Consider the following 17,118-nt stretch of genomic DNA (forward strand, 5'->3'; position numbering starts at 1 on the left):
CAAGCTGAGAAATCAACCGCCCACCGCTGCCCTAATCAGTTCCCAATAGCTCTCCGTTTTTGTTTGGACTGCAGGCAGAGAAATTCCACCCCACCCCACCCCCCCGCAAACCCCGATCCTGTCTCTGTGGGTTTCTGATGCAAGCCGATGACCCCCCAGCCCTCCATGCAGTCTGCATTAGAAAGTCACTTACTACATTGTACAAAAGCGTAATTATAGAAACTGAAACATATGTATGTTCTTCCTCTTCAATACACAAACTAGAGGCAACATTGTATCAAGCCATCATTGTTGAAATTGATACATAAATATTTTCTTCCTAACTTTAAAAACTGTGGCTATATTGTATCAATGCATGAGTATTTCAAAATGTTACATATGTATACTGTTCTTCACTAATTTGGCTGTGGCTATCTTGTTCTTTTTCTTTCATTCTGTAGACACCTCGCCAGTGGCCCGACCATTAAGCAGTGCTGCGCAGACTGTCTCAGATTAGGAAAAGGAAGAAACTAAACTGGAGACAGTGAAGGAAACCTTCCCCCCCCCTTCACCCAAGACACGAAGTACAGACCCTGCCCATTTTCACTGGAGAAAAAGGAGTTGAATTTGACTCTGAGGAAAGTTAATTGAAAAAATAAGAGAGAGAGAAGGCAACGAACTCATATTTCTATTGCCTAGTACTACAGGAGTAGGAAGTGACAGTAACAGACAATAAGTAAGTGTAAAACAGAAACTGGACAACGAAAGTCACAAAACAAAGGGGGACAAAGAATTGGTGAGCTCTTGGGAGTGTCCTGTACAGGGACCCGGAATCATCCTAACAATAAAATGATTTCCCACAGCTATGCTCAGGGTTCAGCTACTTGTCTGCCAATCTAAGCTCTCTCCTGGCAAAGGGAACATCTGTCTTTGTTCAGATTAATGTTATTGACAACTTTATTATCCATTTAGGATTAGCAAAAGATGAAGTTGGCAGACTATTAAAATTAATGGAATGAATCAAAATTGTCTTTCATAACAGGCAAAGCACACTTCTCCAGATAATACCTTAAATAAATGCCTTCTCAAGGCACTGTGGCCTGTCAATCAGAAAAACAGGGTTACTTACCCGTAACTGTTGTTCTTCGAGATGTTGCTCATATCCATTCCAGTATAGGTGTGTGCGTGCCCCGTGCACAGATTCCCGGAACTTTTTTCCCTTAGCTAGCTCCGTAGGGTTGGCTCAGGCGCCCCCTGGAGTACCGCGCTCATGCTGCGGTACATAGGGCACCGCCGACCCAGCGGGCCCTCAGTCCCTTCTTTCTGCCGACTCCGACAGTGGGGACGGAGGGTGGGTGTGGAATGGATATGAGCAATACATCTCGAAGAACAACAGTTACTGGTAAGTAACCCTGTTTTCTCTCTTCGAGTGATTGCTCATATCCATTCCAGTATAGGTGATTAAATAGCCATACCTTGGAGGTGGGTAGGAGTCAATGGTGAGCTGCTCTCATCAGAACGGCTCTGCCGAAGCCCGCGTCCTCTCTCGCCTGCTGCACTATGGCGTAGTGGGATGTGAAGGTGTGGACCGATGACCAGGTCGCTGCTCTGCAGATGTCCTGCAGGGGCACTCTTCCCAGGAAGGCCGCCGATGAGGCCTGGGCTCTGGTTGAGTGTGCTGTCACAGCTCCTGGAAGCGGCACCTTCACCCGCTCATAGCAGGTTTTAATACAGGCGGTGATCCAGGTGGAGATGCGCTGGGTCGAGACAGATGAGCCCTTCATCCGGTCCACCACTGCCACGAACAGCTGCATTGTTTTCCGGAACGACCTGGTCCGCTCGATGTAGAAGGCCAAGGCTCGTCTGATGTCCAGCGAGTGCCATCTCCGCTCCTCCTCCGAACCATGTGGTTTGGGAAAGAACACGGGGAGGAAGATATCCTGGTTATAGTGGAACTGAGACACTACCTTGGGCAGGAAGGCTGGGTGTGGTCTCAGTCGGACCTTATCTTTATAAAAGACTGTGTAGGGGGGCTCCGAGGTTAAAGCTCTGAGACCCTCCTAGCCGATGTAATGGCCACCAGAAAGGCTATCTTCCACGATAGGACGAGCAGCAGGCATGTAGCTATGGGCTCCAAGGGGGGTCCTGTCAGCATGGCGAGGACCACGTTTAGATCCCAGGGAGGCACCGGGTCACGGACCTGGGGATACAGCTTCTCCACCCCCTTGAGGAACCTAACTGACATGGGGTGGAAGAACAGGGAACGCCCTTCCATCGGCTGGAGAAAAGCCGAGATAGCTTCCAGGTGCACTTTTAGGGAAGCCGGTGCTAAACCCTGGAGCTTCAGGTGGAGCAGGTACTCCAAGATCGCCTGTATGGGCGAACCGGATGGTGGGATACCCCGGGACTCCGCCCAACAGGTAAAACGCTTCCACTTGACCCAGTACACCACCTGAGTGGAAAGTTTTCTGCTGCGCAGCAGAATCTGTTGGACCTGCGTCGAGCAGGCTCTCTCTCCCGCCGTCAGCCACAGAGTCTCCATGCCGTCAGGTGGAGGGAGTCCAGGTCCAGGGGCAGCAGGCAACCCTGGTCCTGTGAGAGCAGGTCGTAGCGCCTCGGGAGCAGAATCGGCGTGTCGATGGACAGGTCGAGCAGCATACTGTACCAGTGCTGCCACGGCCAGGCTGGTGCAATCAGTATCATGTCCGCTCTGTCCCTCTTTATTTTCAAAAGGACCTTGGGCAGGAGCGGAATGGGGGGAAACGCATACAGGAGGGTCCCCTTCCAGTCTAGAAGGAACGCGTCAGAGAGGAAGCCCGGCTCGCAACCTCAGAGCGAGCAGAACCTCGGGCACTTCCTGTTCCAGGACGACGCGAACAGGTCCAGTTGGGGAACCCCCCACTTCCGAAAGTCACCACCTCCGGGTGCAGTGACCAGTCATGGAAGGGTAAGAACGCTACCACTGCCATGCATTTTGTAAACACCCTTGGCGCGGACGAAAGGCCAAAGGGTAGGGGGCTGAAAACTGGTGGTGGCATCCAGCTACCATAAACCTTAAGAACTTTCTGTGACCTGGAAGGATAGTGATATGAAAGTACACGTCCTTCAGGTTGAGGGCGGCATACCAGTCCCCTGGATCTAGGGCAGGAATGATGGAGGCTAAGGAAACCATATGAAACCTGCTGTGCCTGACAAACTTTTTCAGATGGCGGAGGTCCAGAATTGGCCTCAGGCCCCCCTTGGCCTTGGGGATTAGGAAGTACCATGAGTAGAATCCCTTTCTCCGTTCCTATGGAGGAACCTCCTCTACCGCACTGAGCGTGAGGAGGGAGTTGACCTCCTGTATGAGGAGTTGGTCATGAGGGGGTCCCTGAAGAAGGACTGGGTAGGGGGAGAGTTGGGGGGGAAGGCCATAAGTTGTAAGGCATAGCCCTTGAGGACTATGCCAAGGACCCATTGGTCTGTGGTAATGGCTTCCCCTTCGGCGTGGTATGGCTGAAGCCTGTGGGTAAATAACTTGGAGCGATCCAGTGGGAAAGGAGGCGTGCCACCCTCGTACACCCCGTCAAAATCTTTTATTGGCTGCATCGCCCTTGTTTGGGCCTTGCTGGGACCCCGCAGAGGACCCTTGTTGGTCGCGGCGGCTGGGCGCCCGGTACCGATCCCGGCCCCTCCTGGCTTGAGCGGGTCTGGGGGGCAGCCTAGGTGGAGGCTGTGGTTGCCTCTGGGCCTGAGGGCGAGCCTGGCACCTCGAGGCCTGGGGGGTGTATAGCCCTAGGGATCTCAGGGTGGCTCGTGAGTCCTTTAGGGCGTGGAGTTTTTCATCCATCCTCTCAGAGAAGAGGCCGGTGTAATCAAAAGGGAGGTCCTGAACTGACTGTTGGACCTCCTGGGACAAGCCGGACGCTTGGAGCCAGGAGCAGCGGCGCATGACGATGGCCAAAGCGATCGCCCTGCTGGCAGCATCTGCTGTGTCACTGGCCGACTGAAGTGCCGCCTTAGCTACCGCCACACCTTCCTGTGACACAGTGGCAAAGTCCGCAGCCTGGTCCGGGGGCAACCCCGAGCAGAACCTCTGCAGAGGACCAGAGGTTCAAACTGTATTTCCCTAGGAGGGCCTGATGGTTCATGACCCTCAGCTGCAGAGCCGCAGTAAGAGTGCATTTTGCGGCCGAATAGGTCCAGCTTCTTGCTGTCCTTATCCTTAGGGGTGTTGCCCTGGCCACCCTGGCGATCCCGCTGGTTCACTGCGTCTACTACGAGCGATCCTGGGGCGGGGTGTGTATAAAGGAATTCAAACCCCTCCTTGGGTACATAGTATTTCCGCTCAGCGCCCTTGGAGGTGGGGGCCACTGAGGAAGGGGTTTGCCAGAGGGTCTTGGCTATCTTCATCACCCTCTCATGAACAGGAAGGGCAACTCGTGATGGGCCTGCTGACTCAGAAACCCCGAAGAGGGGGTCCTCCTCCTCCAACAATTCTTTAATCTCTAGGCCGAGATTGCCCGCCACTCTCCTCAGAAGCTCCTGGTGGGCCCGGAAGTCAAAGAGGGGGGCCTTATGGTCCCTGGTCACTGCATCATCCGGAGAGGAGGAGGAGGAGGATTGTGGAAGGGCCCCTGTAGAGGGGCCTTCCTCTGGGTCAGACCCCTCCTCTGAGGGGTGGCCCTCCTGTGGGCAGTTCGGTGGGGGTACTGGCTGGGCCACCAAGGAATGAATTGAGGTGGTCCCTTGACCCATCTGGGTACCCCACGGCCCCCAATATGGTCATTGCCAGGGGCCTTGGGGCCACGTAGGTGCAGGCGTAGGAGCCTGCTGGGTCACATCCATACGTCGCCCCTTGGAACCTGAACCACTTGACCTGTGCTTGTGGGTTCTGGAAGGAGAGCAGCTCCGGGACAACGATGACCTCCGGGGCTGGCGTCTGCGGTGCCAACGAGGGGAGGAGCTGCTGGAGAAGCTGTAGGTGGAACGCCTCCTCCGTCTGGAAGACTTATGGCGACACTTCCCAGGTCTGGAACGGGAGCGGTGACGCCTATGTCGTCGCAACGTTGATTGGGAGCACGACATATCACGCGGTGCCGAGGCGCTCAGTGCCGAGATGCTTGGTGCCGATGCAGGCGGTGGCGAGGCAGGCGGAGTTGGGGATCGGTGCCGAGCTGGGCTCCACACCAGAGTACCAGAGCCCGAACCATGGTCCCCGCTCGAGGCGGAACTGTAACATCTTCGCCTCAGGCGCTTGTCTCTCGACCACCCTCGGTGCCGCAGTGTCGAGGAGCTCGACAACTCAGAGTCGGAGCTGGGAGGGGAGCCCGCACTCTCAACCCTCCTCGACCGTCTGGAGGGAGACCTCGACTCCCGTCTCCTCCACCCACCGGGGCAACCCAACGCAGGTTTACCCCGAGACGCCGGTCCCGGAACCCTCGGCCGAGGGGGGGACGGAGGCATGGGCAGGTCCATGAGGGCGCGTGCCGCAGCGAAAGCCTCCGGCGTCGATGGCCCTTGCAGGGGCGCTCACCCAGCCCCAGGAGTCAGGGGAGGCTCCCTGCGGGGAGATGCCGGTGCCGGAGTACTCTCCACAGCAAGGAGCTGGGGCATCTCCTGCTGTACCCCCTGCTGTCCCGGTAGCAGGGGGTAGTCCATGTGTGCGGCCTCTGGCCGCTTCTTCTTTCTCAGTGCCGACCACGCCGGTGCCGCTGGAGAACGCGATGGCTCAGAGTCCGGACGAAGTGCGGACTCCATGAGGATCGCCTTCAGCCTTGCGTCCCTCTCCTTCTGGGTCCAGGGCTTGAAGGACCTACAGATCCTACATTTTTCCTTCCTATGTTGCTTCCCGAGGCATCAGAGGCAACGGTTGTGAGGGTCGCTCACGGGGAAGGATTTTGCACACATGGTAAAGGCTTTAAAGCCGGTGGAGCCAGGCATGGCTTAGCTCTAGCCCCTAAGGGCACTATCACTTACACAACTTAACTACTACTAATCACTATGATAACAATTAACAAGAACTTGAATAACAAAGCTATAGACTAAGGAATGCTACTTGCGGTATGCAAGAGGCAGACGTTCCAGTAACCATCACAGGCGGAAAGAAGGAACTGAGGGGCCACAGGGTCGGCGGCGCCCTATGTACCGCGGCATAAGCGCGGTACTCCAGGGGGCGTCTGAGCCGACCCTACGGAGCTAGCTAAGGGAAAAAAGTTCCGGGAATCTGTGCACGGGGCACGCACACACCTATACTGGAATGGATATGAGCAATCACTCAAAGAGAGAACTTAATCTGATTGGGAAAATACTACAATTCAAAAGATCCCTGCCCCAAGAAGCTCACAATTTAAGACAATAAGTGGTACGTGCATGTGACAGTCTGCACCCTATCTTCACCCCTTTTACAAAACTATGATAAATTTTGTACAAAGTATGTCTTGTGAGGTATCATTTGAAAACTCGTAAGTTGCTGATCATTATTGTCCCAGTGAAAATATGTCTGGCAACACTGTATGTAAAGTGATAAGATTCTACTGTATAACATTACTGAGACATGATCTAAATTTAGAAAAGTAGGCACAAACCATTTCCTCAAACACAAAAGGCAAACCGATGCCTTAGCCAGGTGTCAACAAAATCAAATGGGCCATCACCTGGTTAAGTGGCCATTCTTTGGCAGGAAAATGGGTGTGAGCAAGAAATTTGCATCTTGGCAACAAAACAGCTGGAGGTTCCCGTCTCCACAGAATGGCTGTCTTCTGAACCTCAGCTGGAGACGATTATCAAAGAAAAAGAGAGCTATAAAACAGGGGAACAGAGGCCCTAAAATCTCTCTCCCTTCATCTCTACTCATGGCATCAACAACACCTGAAGGACAAGGAAATTAACACTGAATTGGGGGAGGGATCCTGGGTGAAAGGATTTCAGCCAGTAAGACTGCTAAAGCATGTGGCGATAGAAACTTTTGCTTTGAATTCACTTAGCTTGCTAAGTTAGGTATTAGATGCGTTTTACCTTATATTTACTTAGTAACCAATTCTGACTTTTATGCCTCATTACTTGCAATCACTTAAAATCTATCTTTCTGTAACTAATAAACTTGTTTTATCTAAACCAGTGTGTGTTTGGATTGAAGTGTTTGAGGAACTTCATTTGGGATAATGAGATCTGTGCATACCATTTTCTATTAATGAAATGACTGACTTTATATGAGCTTGTATTGTCCATGAGTGTGCTGGGAAGTATAAGACACACATTTCCGGGAGGAAAGTCTATGACTGAGAGACTGCTGGTGTTACTCTGCAATGTAATTCAGAAGTGGCTGGCTATAGCACTCATACAATATAACTTGGAGTTATTTACATGCTGGAGGTTGTGGAGGGAAAAGAAGATGGAGTCTCTATTTCTTATGAGAACTGGTCTGTAGGAATGACTGCCAAAGCCTGGGATGGAATGTGCCTTTTCAGCAGATGTTTAGTCTCAGAATGTTTAACAATAACAAGATAGTTATGGGCCTGGGCGCCGGCAGGTACGGATTGCAGAGGAAGACCTTGCAACTTAGATAGGGGCAGTTGAAAAGTACTAGGCCAAAATATTCCTAGATAAGTAGTTTGTAGCATGTATTGCCATGGAAACTGTGACGTAAATAGATTTGTTTGTGTAAGGCTATAAAAGCTTTTAGAAATGTATGTTTAAGGTCGCCCCTAGCATATAGGGATCACCTTCTTGACATAAAGAATAAACTCTTGACTTTGCTAAACTGCTGTCTGGCTTATTTGGACCATCCACTGGGCAACGTACGTGTAAGTAAGGATCCCGGAGATCGGGTTCTTCCACAAGGTTATGTATGAGCAGACCAGGAGAGGTTGCTCTCACAGCGAAGCAGTGCCAGAGCACTGCAGGTTGGTGAATTGAGGGCACACACCTGTCCATCAGTTCAGATTGTACGCTGGGTAATATTGCAGTGCATTTTTATATACATTTACTTTTTATATATTGTACATAAAAATTATAGTGTACATGCTAACCACCAAAAAAGCCCATGACAGAAATAATAAACCCAAGCAGTATTCTTCTTCTTCATCTTCTTTAATGCATAATATATTTTTAAGTCATCATTAAGGATAAGATTGTCATGGAGATCAAGGATTCCATGACTTCCAGAGACCTGCGTGACATTTTCCTTAAGCCGAGGGCAGGGCTCCTGAAGCTCCTAGCAGTGGGGTTCTCCAAGTGGAAGGCCTCACAGCTTTCAGCCTTGATAAGCAGTGGGGGGACAAGAGCTCTAAGCAGTTGTAGGCAGGGGGCCACCCTGTGGTTCCAAGTGGTTGTGGGCGGAGGGCCCTCACAGCTCCGGGCCGGGAGGGATCCCAGAGTTGTAAGCCACTGCAGGAGCCCCCACAAGGCCCTTGCAACTCCAAGCTGCTGTGGGCAGCAGAGGAAGCCTGGAGCTCCAAGTGGCCGCAGGTGGCGGGGTGCGCCCAGGGCTTCTAGCTGCGGCGGGTGGCAGAAGGACCTTGCAGCTTCCTGCTGCCACGAGTGGTGGAGGGAGACCAGAGCTCCAAGCCGCCACAGGCAGCGGAGCGAACTCGGAGCTCCGAGCCGCCAAAGGCAGTGGAGGGAACTCGCAGCTCCGAGCCGCCACAGGTGACAGGGGGACCACTGCAGTTCCCAGCCACCATGGCTGGTGGGGGAAACCCCTGCAGCTCCCTACAACTGCAGGGAGTGCCCACAGCTCCCAGCCATTGTGAGGGAGCCCAGAGTGCCGGGACCCCTCGCAGCTCTGAACCGCTGTGGGTGGAGGGGGGACCCCACAGCTCCCTGCTGTGGGCAGCAGGAGGTTGGACCTCTGAGTCGCCACCTGCAGTAGGGGTACCCCCACAGCTCCTAGCCTTCGCAGGCAGTGGTGTGAATCCACATCTCCTAGCCGTCATGATGGGAGCCCGTAACTCCAAGCTGGGACTCTGTGGCTCCCTGCCGTGGGAGACCGCATGGCTCCATGCCCCGCAGGTGGTAGGAGACCCCGGGACTCCAAGACATGCAGCTCCCTGACATGGTGGTCGGCGGGGGGAAGCCTGGAGCTCAGCCAGTCCCTGCAGATCCCAGGTGGGGTTCCCTGACAACTCCGAGCTGCCATGGGGGGCTGGTGACCCCCAAGGTGGAACTCTGAGCCTCCTGGGCAAGGGCACTGGACCCACCCTCCTCTACTCCCTGCGCAGCAGTACTTGGGCTCTCATTGCTGTCAGCCCCATTTTGTCATGGCTATTTTTAGTAAAAGTCAGGGATAGGTCGCAGTTCCGTGAATTTTTGTTTACTGCCGGTGACCTGTCCATGACTCTTACAAAACATAACTGTGACAAAATCTTAACCTTAGTCATCATGAAATAAACACACAACTTTTGTCCTTTGGGATCAATTCTGTCATCCTTAGTCATATTGGGATGTCTTGCAGAGTAAGGTACTATTCAATATAACTAAGGGTAGCAGAATCAAGCCCCCAAAGTATAAGTTAATAATAAGAAAAGGCCACCAGTTCTCCTAGGACAGTTGCAAAAGAACTATTTTCCCCACAAAAGCTAAAAATGGCAGGAATACTAATGTCTTTAACAGCATTTATTCCAAAGTCTCAGCAACTGGAGCTCTAGGTCAGTAAGAAATGCCAAATAGCAATTTGTAGAATGGCTTTTCCCCAGGAGCTGAGCTGGACAAGTTTGGGCAGATAAGCAGGCTGTTACCTATCTTGATAATGCATCTTTCATGGTTGAATCTGAGTATTCTTGACAACAAAAAGTATCTTGCTTTTATGGTGGCAAAAATAACCTCCCAAAATGTGAAGTAAATGCCATTATGTCTACCTGAGTCTTCAGAGATCCGGAAATGACAGCTTTGGCAGAGTTGAGAACTGCCCCTATTCACCTGAATGGGCGTCTTCTCTGAACATTACTGATAGTTAACATTATTGACATTCATTTCTAATTAAAACATGTAAGAAAGAGAGATGGCATTTAGGTGATGTCACTGAATCCACAGTATGAAACAAAGAGTGAATCATTATATTATGATGAACTGTCTACTTCGAGCAGCATTTCATTCTGGCATCTCAAGTGAGTGGAGATTTGGTATAGATGCAGAATTTGAGAGATTACTACTTGTTTACCAGTTAGGGTCCTCTTCCTTCTTCTTTCACAAAGGCTATAGCCTCAAAACAACTACCATGTAGGAAATAAAGCCTATACTAATTTAGTCTTTCCAGCTTTATGTATCTAGCTATCTTAGGGCTTTCTATAATGCATATCAGGGTAGTATTTAGGTGTTTCCCAAATCAATTAGATCTGTATAGTAAAGCTTCCAGTGGACTTCATAAGTCATTTGCCCTTATCCCTTCCCTGTTAGAGGAAGGTCTGATCAGAATCTGTTTTGTTTTTGTTTGTATCTCTCTTTCTTTCGTTCTTTCTTCTTCCCAATTAACCAAGTTATGCTGGAAAAGCTTTGTAAAAAAAGGAAGATTTCGCAACATTGCCTGAAAGTGGTCAGACCCTGAAAGCTCATTCCACAGCTAAAATCTCTCAGAGTACAGTTTGACTTCAATTCTCATGTGCTTTGTCAACTGCATTGTTCCAGAGAAGGCCAACTGTTTTAGGGCATCATGGAATGGAGAAGTGGTCAATTATGAAGCTGCATCCGAACCCATAGATGGCTTTGAAGGTAAGAACCAAGGTACTGAACTGACAGAGGACTGGTTCAAAGATGTTTGTATTATTGCATACAGAAAATGAATGAGGGTAAAAAAGTTAATTTACCTAACAAGAAAAAGAGAGAAATCCTCCATTGAATTTCAGTGAAGTTGTGACAATTTACAGTAGATGTGGATTTGCCCCCTTGTCTTAATACTCTAGAAGGGGACCTGCAGTGTAAGGCTATGTAAGTTGCTATATCTGACTTGGGGCTTCAATGACAATACCTGATTTTGAGAATGAAAATGAAAATAGCAGAACTTTGTCTTTACTAATCCTCAGTATATTTCTTTTTCAAAAGTCAGACACACATTAGTAGCTAACTAACTTCAGACTAAATAATTCTTGGTTTCCAAACCCACCCATGATGAGTACGGAAGTAATGCTGCCTTGTAGAATTGATCTGCTAATGACTGAAGATCATCTTCAATCACCTCTGTCAAGCTCTTCCAGAAGTAGAAACTATTTACGACTCCTTAGATTTTCTTTAAGAAACAGGAACAGCCCTAAACTTCTGCTATATTTTTTAAAAATAAGCATGAAATAGCAATCAAATTACTTCCAAAGAACCAAGGGAAAGCATCCACTCTAACAATGGAAGTGCTTAGAGCTAGGGGCTTTTTCTTTATAATTTATTATTAAAATATATAGAACTTCGGCAGTAGTGTGCTTTTCTTTTCTGTTTTCCAACAAAATATTGTGAACATGCATGCATTCTTCAGAATAGGCCATGGAGTTGAAGGAAATTTAAAACTACAATTGAGGATTATTACAGTTATATCAAAAAGAGAGCCAATAAAAATACATCTTTGTCTCAAATCACTCTTTTCTTACCTTCCGCATCCCTCTGCATTTTCATTCTGTTAAGTTTCTTCTGTTGTTTTCTTAGCAATGCCTGCTGTTGAATCTCTAAGGTTTGATCATCTTTTGGAGGATCAGGGTACATATATCTCAAGTCTGCTCGTGTTTCTGAATCTGTTGCATAGATTGTGAATTTTAAATTTCACCGCATAACACTATTTCAGAAACATTTACTTTAAAAATATGATCTACATGCATTTAAAAGCATTAGGATCATCAGTACTAATAATGGCAAACAAAGTGAATGATGGCTTGTAATAATATACGTTAAAATATCACTTCATATAAAAATTCATACATGGTGGTAAAGTATCAAAGTAAGATGCACTTTTGAAGAAAATCACTATAAGCAACTTCATTTTGCCAAAAAACAAACAAACCCAAAGACAGTAACAATGTATAAATACTTACAATTACCAATAGTGGTTGGATTAGGAGTTTCAGTGATTCTATGGTAATGAGGACAACTAAATTAAAGTGTTGACATAGTAAATTTTGATTGTGGGTGATGCTTCTTTTGGTTAATAAGAAAGCATGGATATGTCAGGTCTAGAGAGCTATCAGACTGCAAGGATGGGATTTCAAAAGTACCTAAATTATTTAAGAGCACAAGTCCTGTTGACTTTCACTGGGACTTGTGTTCCAAAACCACTCAGATGTTTTTGAAAATCCCACTCAGCACCTTTATGTGAATGGCTCATTGCATGCACAAGTGAATTAAAAAGCTGTTGAAACGTTCCTATGCTTTCCTATTTAATGGAAGTTAAGTATATATCATATCATTTTAGGGAACCAAAATATTTTGCACTGCAAATTGATAGACAAGCTGCACAAAAACAACACGTTGGGGTTCTCAAACTTTTTTTGCTGGCACCCCCTTGAAAATATTTCAGGCTGTGATGACTCCCCACTAAAAGTGATGACCCGCTCATGCCATTCCACCCTTACCATAATGTGTGGGGGCTGACAGCTCATGACCTCCCCCATAATAACCTTGCGACCCCCTGAGGGGTCACGACTCCCAGTTTGAGAACCTCTTTTACACAATGCCACTAAAAAAATTCCAAGGGGCTATTTCAGTAGCCAGCAACCAGCTGGATGTAGTGGTTCCCTGGTCTTACTCTCTATGCCATGCTGCAGAAGACAGGGGAATCCTCAGATCACTAGTTAAACCAATGTGCCAGAAGAAAAGAAGATACAGTGAGGGCCAGAACCTTGTCCACAGTGTATGTGTTATAAGCAACTGTGAGGAGGATTTCTAAATTTTCTTTTAAATGCTGGGAAATGATTGGGTGGTTTTTTTCATCTCTTAACCAGAAAAGAAAAAATCCACTTGCCTCTGTATTTGAGTTCATTGAAATCCCAGATATTCTGAACATTGACAGGATCAGCTGCATCCTTTGATGAAGGTCGCCTGACCGGAGCTTGCATCCGAAGCCTGGCCATCTCAAATACATCCATTACATTTTTCTCTCTTTTCCTGCTTGAAAAGTTTGTAAGTCAAACATTCAGTGTGACTAACAGTTCCTCATTCATAACTTATTTGAACATGTCACTCAGTATTACTCAAAGTTGAAGACTATTACTTGTCTATCGTACCCTGTCACATAAAGAATAAAGGTATTTGAAATTTGAACACAGCTTTGAAAATAATTAAATTTCTCTGTGTGTTACAAATACAGGTGGTGTGGTATCTAAATCTAGTAAGTTCACGCCGACAACATGGGAGATGAGCTGGATGTTTCTATGGCTGCTAAGTGATAAGATTTGCAAATAATCGAAACAAAAGAGAAGGATCATACAGAATTCATTTATGTAAACAGTGCAGTTCTAATAATTTATGTTAGTATATTGTAGTACACGGATAAATGTTTTGTAGTACATTTTGGAAAAGTAATAAAACATTCATAACATGATACCTCTCTGCAGCATTATGCTGTTACAGAGACACTGCTGGTTTTGTACACAAATTATGTTCAGCTGATTATTCACTATGACCTCCAAGTGTTTTTCAGATTCACTGCTTCCCAGGATAGAATTCCCCATCCTGTAAACTTGGCTCACAGAATACACAAGTGCCTAAATTATACATTTTGCAGAGTGACATGCTCATCTATAGCACTAAATAACTAATAACAGTGTAATACTGTATTATAAGAGTTTGAACATTTTATTTTGTATGCAATTTTAATCCCGTAAGTGTTTTCATGTTTTTGTTTTTACTGAGGTGTGTTCTGGCAGGCTAATATAGCTTTAGGCATAGTGCAAGAACTGGCTTTAGAAATGTAGATTAAAAAAATCTCACCTTGCAATGGCTACATCATCATCACTGGCTACATTAAGCAATTGCTCCTGAAGTCTCCGCTCTTCACTTCGGAGCTGTTTCCTCATCTCTGACAGCTCATCTATCACATTCTTTCTTTCCTCTGGAATTCAACATTAATAATTTTAAAAATAAAATGTGCTAGAGGAAAACTGTATTTGTTTTGGCTACTTCAGAAATCTAAGGTGTGAAAATACGGTGATTACTGTTAAAATTAAGATAATATAGACAACAAGAGTTCTGTGGCACTTTAAAGACTAAAAAATGTAATATTTGTAGACATAAGCTTTCGAGAGACTTAGCTCTCTTCTTCAGATGCAGTAATACAGAAAATAGGTAACACAGAGTTATCTTATAGGTATCCAGGTGCATTGAGAACAATGGGGAAGTGGAGTCCGGTACTTAAGACCTAATGACGACCGTTAAGTAGGAGGTGAGAATGGGTGAGCAAAGTAATTTACCTTCGGTAGTGAGATAGCCATTCCAAGTCTCTGTTTAAACCCAGTTTGAATGTGTCAAGTTTGCAGATCATTTCTAATTCAGCAGTTTCTCTGCCCACACATCATCTCTAATGACATCATCACTGGTCCTAACCACATCAATCACACCATAAGAGGCTCATTCACCTGCATATCCACTAATGTTATATATGCCATCATGTGCCAGCAATGCCCCTCTGCCATGTACATTGGCCAAACTGGACTATCACTACGCACAAGGATAAATGGACAAAAATCAGACATAAAAAATAATAACATCCATAAACCAGTGCGAGAACACTTTAATTCCCCAGGGCATTCTGCCTCTGACCTGAAAGTTGCTGTACTTCTCCAAAAAACTCCAAAAACAGACTTCAAAGAGAAACTGCTGAATTAGAAATGATCTGCAAACTTGACACATTCAAACTGAGTTTAAACAGAGACTTGGAATGGCTATCTCACTACCGAAGGTAAATTACTTTGCTCACCCATTCTCACCTCCTACTTAATGGTCGTCATTAGGTCTTAAGTACCGGACTCCACTTCCCCCATTGTTCTCAATGCACCTGGATACCTATAAGATAACTCTGTGTTACCTATTTTCTGTATTACTGCATCTGAAGAAGAGAGCTAAGTCTCTCGAAAGCTTATGTCTACAAATATTACATTTGTTAGTCTTTAAAGTGCCACAGAACTCTCGTTGTCTTTGCTGTATACAAACTAACATGGCTACCCCTCTGGAACTAAGATAATATAAATTATAAAATTACAGGAATGCCACTGTGTGTCACTCTGAAGCCTAAAATGTCTGTAGAGTCAGTGCAAAACTACAGAAACAGCTACAAGCATAGTCTTGTTCAGAACACTACCAGGTTCAATCATCAATGGGTTTTGAAATCTGTTACTATCCAATTTTTAAGTTCTGTCCTTTTGACTGTACGAATTACACACATGCCACAGCAAGGTATGAGTCTATGCCATACCATGAGTCCTAAGCCATTGTAAGACCAGAGGTAATTCAACCAATCACCATCCTTACTCTACAGCTAATTTGCATGCAACAATTTCATTGGTTATATGAGGGAGTCACACAGATGGTGGATTGCCTGGCCCAATTGTCACAGTTCTTCAAAACATAACCAGCATACCCAATAACCCAAAAACACACAATCCCTCAAGCAACACACACCTTCATTTGTCACTCTCACAAGCTAACACAAAAGTCCAAGTACAATCCCCCAAACATAAATCAACACAACCATCCACACAATATAATCACTATACTCAATAACCACAAACCAGACAGCACCTCATGGCAACACATATTCCTTATTTGCCACCAACCCAAATCCACACAATTCTCCTAAAACAACGTGAGAACATACAATAATCTCAAACATCACTCTGAAGCCTTGAATGTCTGTTGAGTCAGTGTGAAGAGATGGTAACATCTACAAGCACTGTTGAGAGCTCTTTTTATTTAGAATATCACCAGATTCAATCATCACTGGGATTCACATTCTATCACGGTACAATTTTTAAGTTCTCAGCCATTACTGGTTTTTTTACAAACATGACTTTATGAATAAGTTCATGCAACAGCACAGGCTTTCAGCTACTAGTGATTATATCAACATGATCAAGAACCTGTCTTTGATACATTTCAAATTAGGATATATCTTATATTTAAAGACATCCCAAGGAATAGATTATAGAGTTGTAAGAGGCATCCAAAGCTAACAATCAGAAATGTCCCATCTTGTCTAAACAAGGTGCGTAGGGGGGTGGGAAGGAACAAAATTTGATCAGACCAGCAAGCAATAGCTCCTCCCAGCATCTTGAGTGGCTTTGGGGCTAGGGGAAGGACAACTACCACTTTCTTGACCACAACATGCCCTCCCAGCTCCATGTAGAGTCTGATTAGTGAAAGGTAGGGCGTGGAAGTTGTGCTAGGAGGGCTGGGATCTTGTCTCCATCTCTTGGACTGCCACTGGACAAATAAGAGGCAAAATTAGCTTTTTGGTTCATTCTGCCTCCCCCTGGGTTCATGAAGCCCCTTGAGCACTAAGGTCACTGTCTTGGGTGCCCAATTTGGAGCATATCCTCCCTGCCCTCAAAAATGATTTTCTATGCATGCACGTGGATCTGGCTGTGGATCTGGCTAAATTGTTTGTTCTGGTCAGGAAAGAATTTTCCCACATGCAGAGGTGTTCAGTTCATGGTACTTTAGGCCCAACTTTAGGATAGACCTGAGAATGGAGCCCAGAAGGTTGCAATACTGGGCCCTATACTGCTTGCAGGAAAGGTGCATGGATTTAAGTCTTAAGCATAAGAATGAAGTCTTAAGCATAAGCATTAGTTCCTATGTATCCTCATTTCTCACACGAGGGCTGGGCTAAACCCTTTGGTTGGGAACAGAGAGGGCTAGGCTAAAGACAGCACTCTCCCATTTGGTGTTAGCTAAAAGCCAACTTTCCCCTACACTGGACCCAGTCACTGATGGCTATGGTTAAGGGATCTGTTACCATGTTTAATCCCGTTACTATGTTTAATTACTAAAAGTTGCAGGCCAGTACTTAAAACCTTCCTCTTTATGTTGTGTCTTATTTCCCTATCTGATCTGACCTGATCAAAGTAAGAATTTCAGCAGGTTGTAAAAGACTATGGACCAGATTTTTAAAAGTATTCAGGCACCTAGAGATACAGAGAGGCATGTAGACACCTAATCCCCATTACACTCACATTTCTGAAAATCCCACCA

General features: G+C 46.4%; 1 protein-coding gene across 2 annotated transcripts in view; it reads right to left on the reverse strand.

The window, feature by feature from the left end:
* The window catches only part of CSPP1 (centrosome and spindle pole associated protein 1), a 165,122-nt gene that overhangs the window by 39,423 nt on the left and 108,581 nt on the right, over positions 1-17,118 (reverse strand). For both annotated transcript variants that reach the window (XM_067553656.1, XM_067553654.1), the window contains 3 exons: positions 13,861-13,981; positions 12,893-13,038; positions 11,529-11,669 (listed from right to left, as the gene is read on the reverse strand). In XM_067553656.1, the coding sequence (XP_067409757.1) occupies positions 11,529-11,669; positions 12,893-13,038; positions 13,861-13,981 (408 nt within the window). The remainder of the gene's footprint in view (positions 1-11,528; positions 11,670-12,892; positions 13,039-13,860; positions 13,982-17,118) is intronic.

Source organism: Emydura macquarii, unplaced genomic scaffold, assembly GCF_026122565.2.
Source record: "Emydura macquarii macquarii isolate MOO-44397 ecotype Brisbane River unplaced genomic scaffold, CSIRO-AGI_Emac_v2 contig_1477, whole genome shotgun sequence".
NCBI classification, from domain to species: Eukaryota; Metazoa; Chordata; order Testudines; family Chelidae; genus Emydura; species Emydura macquarii.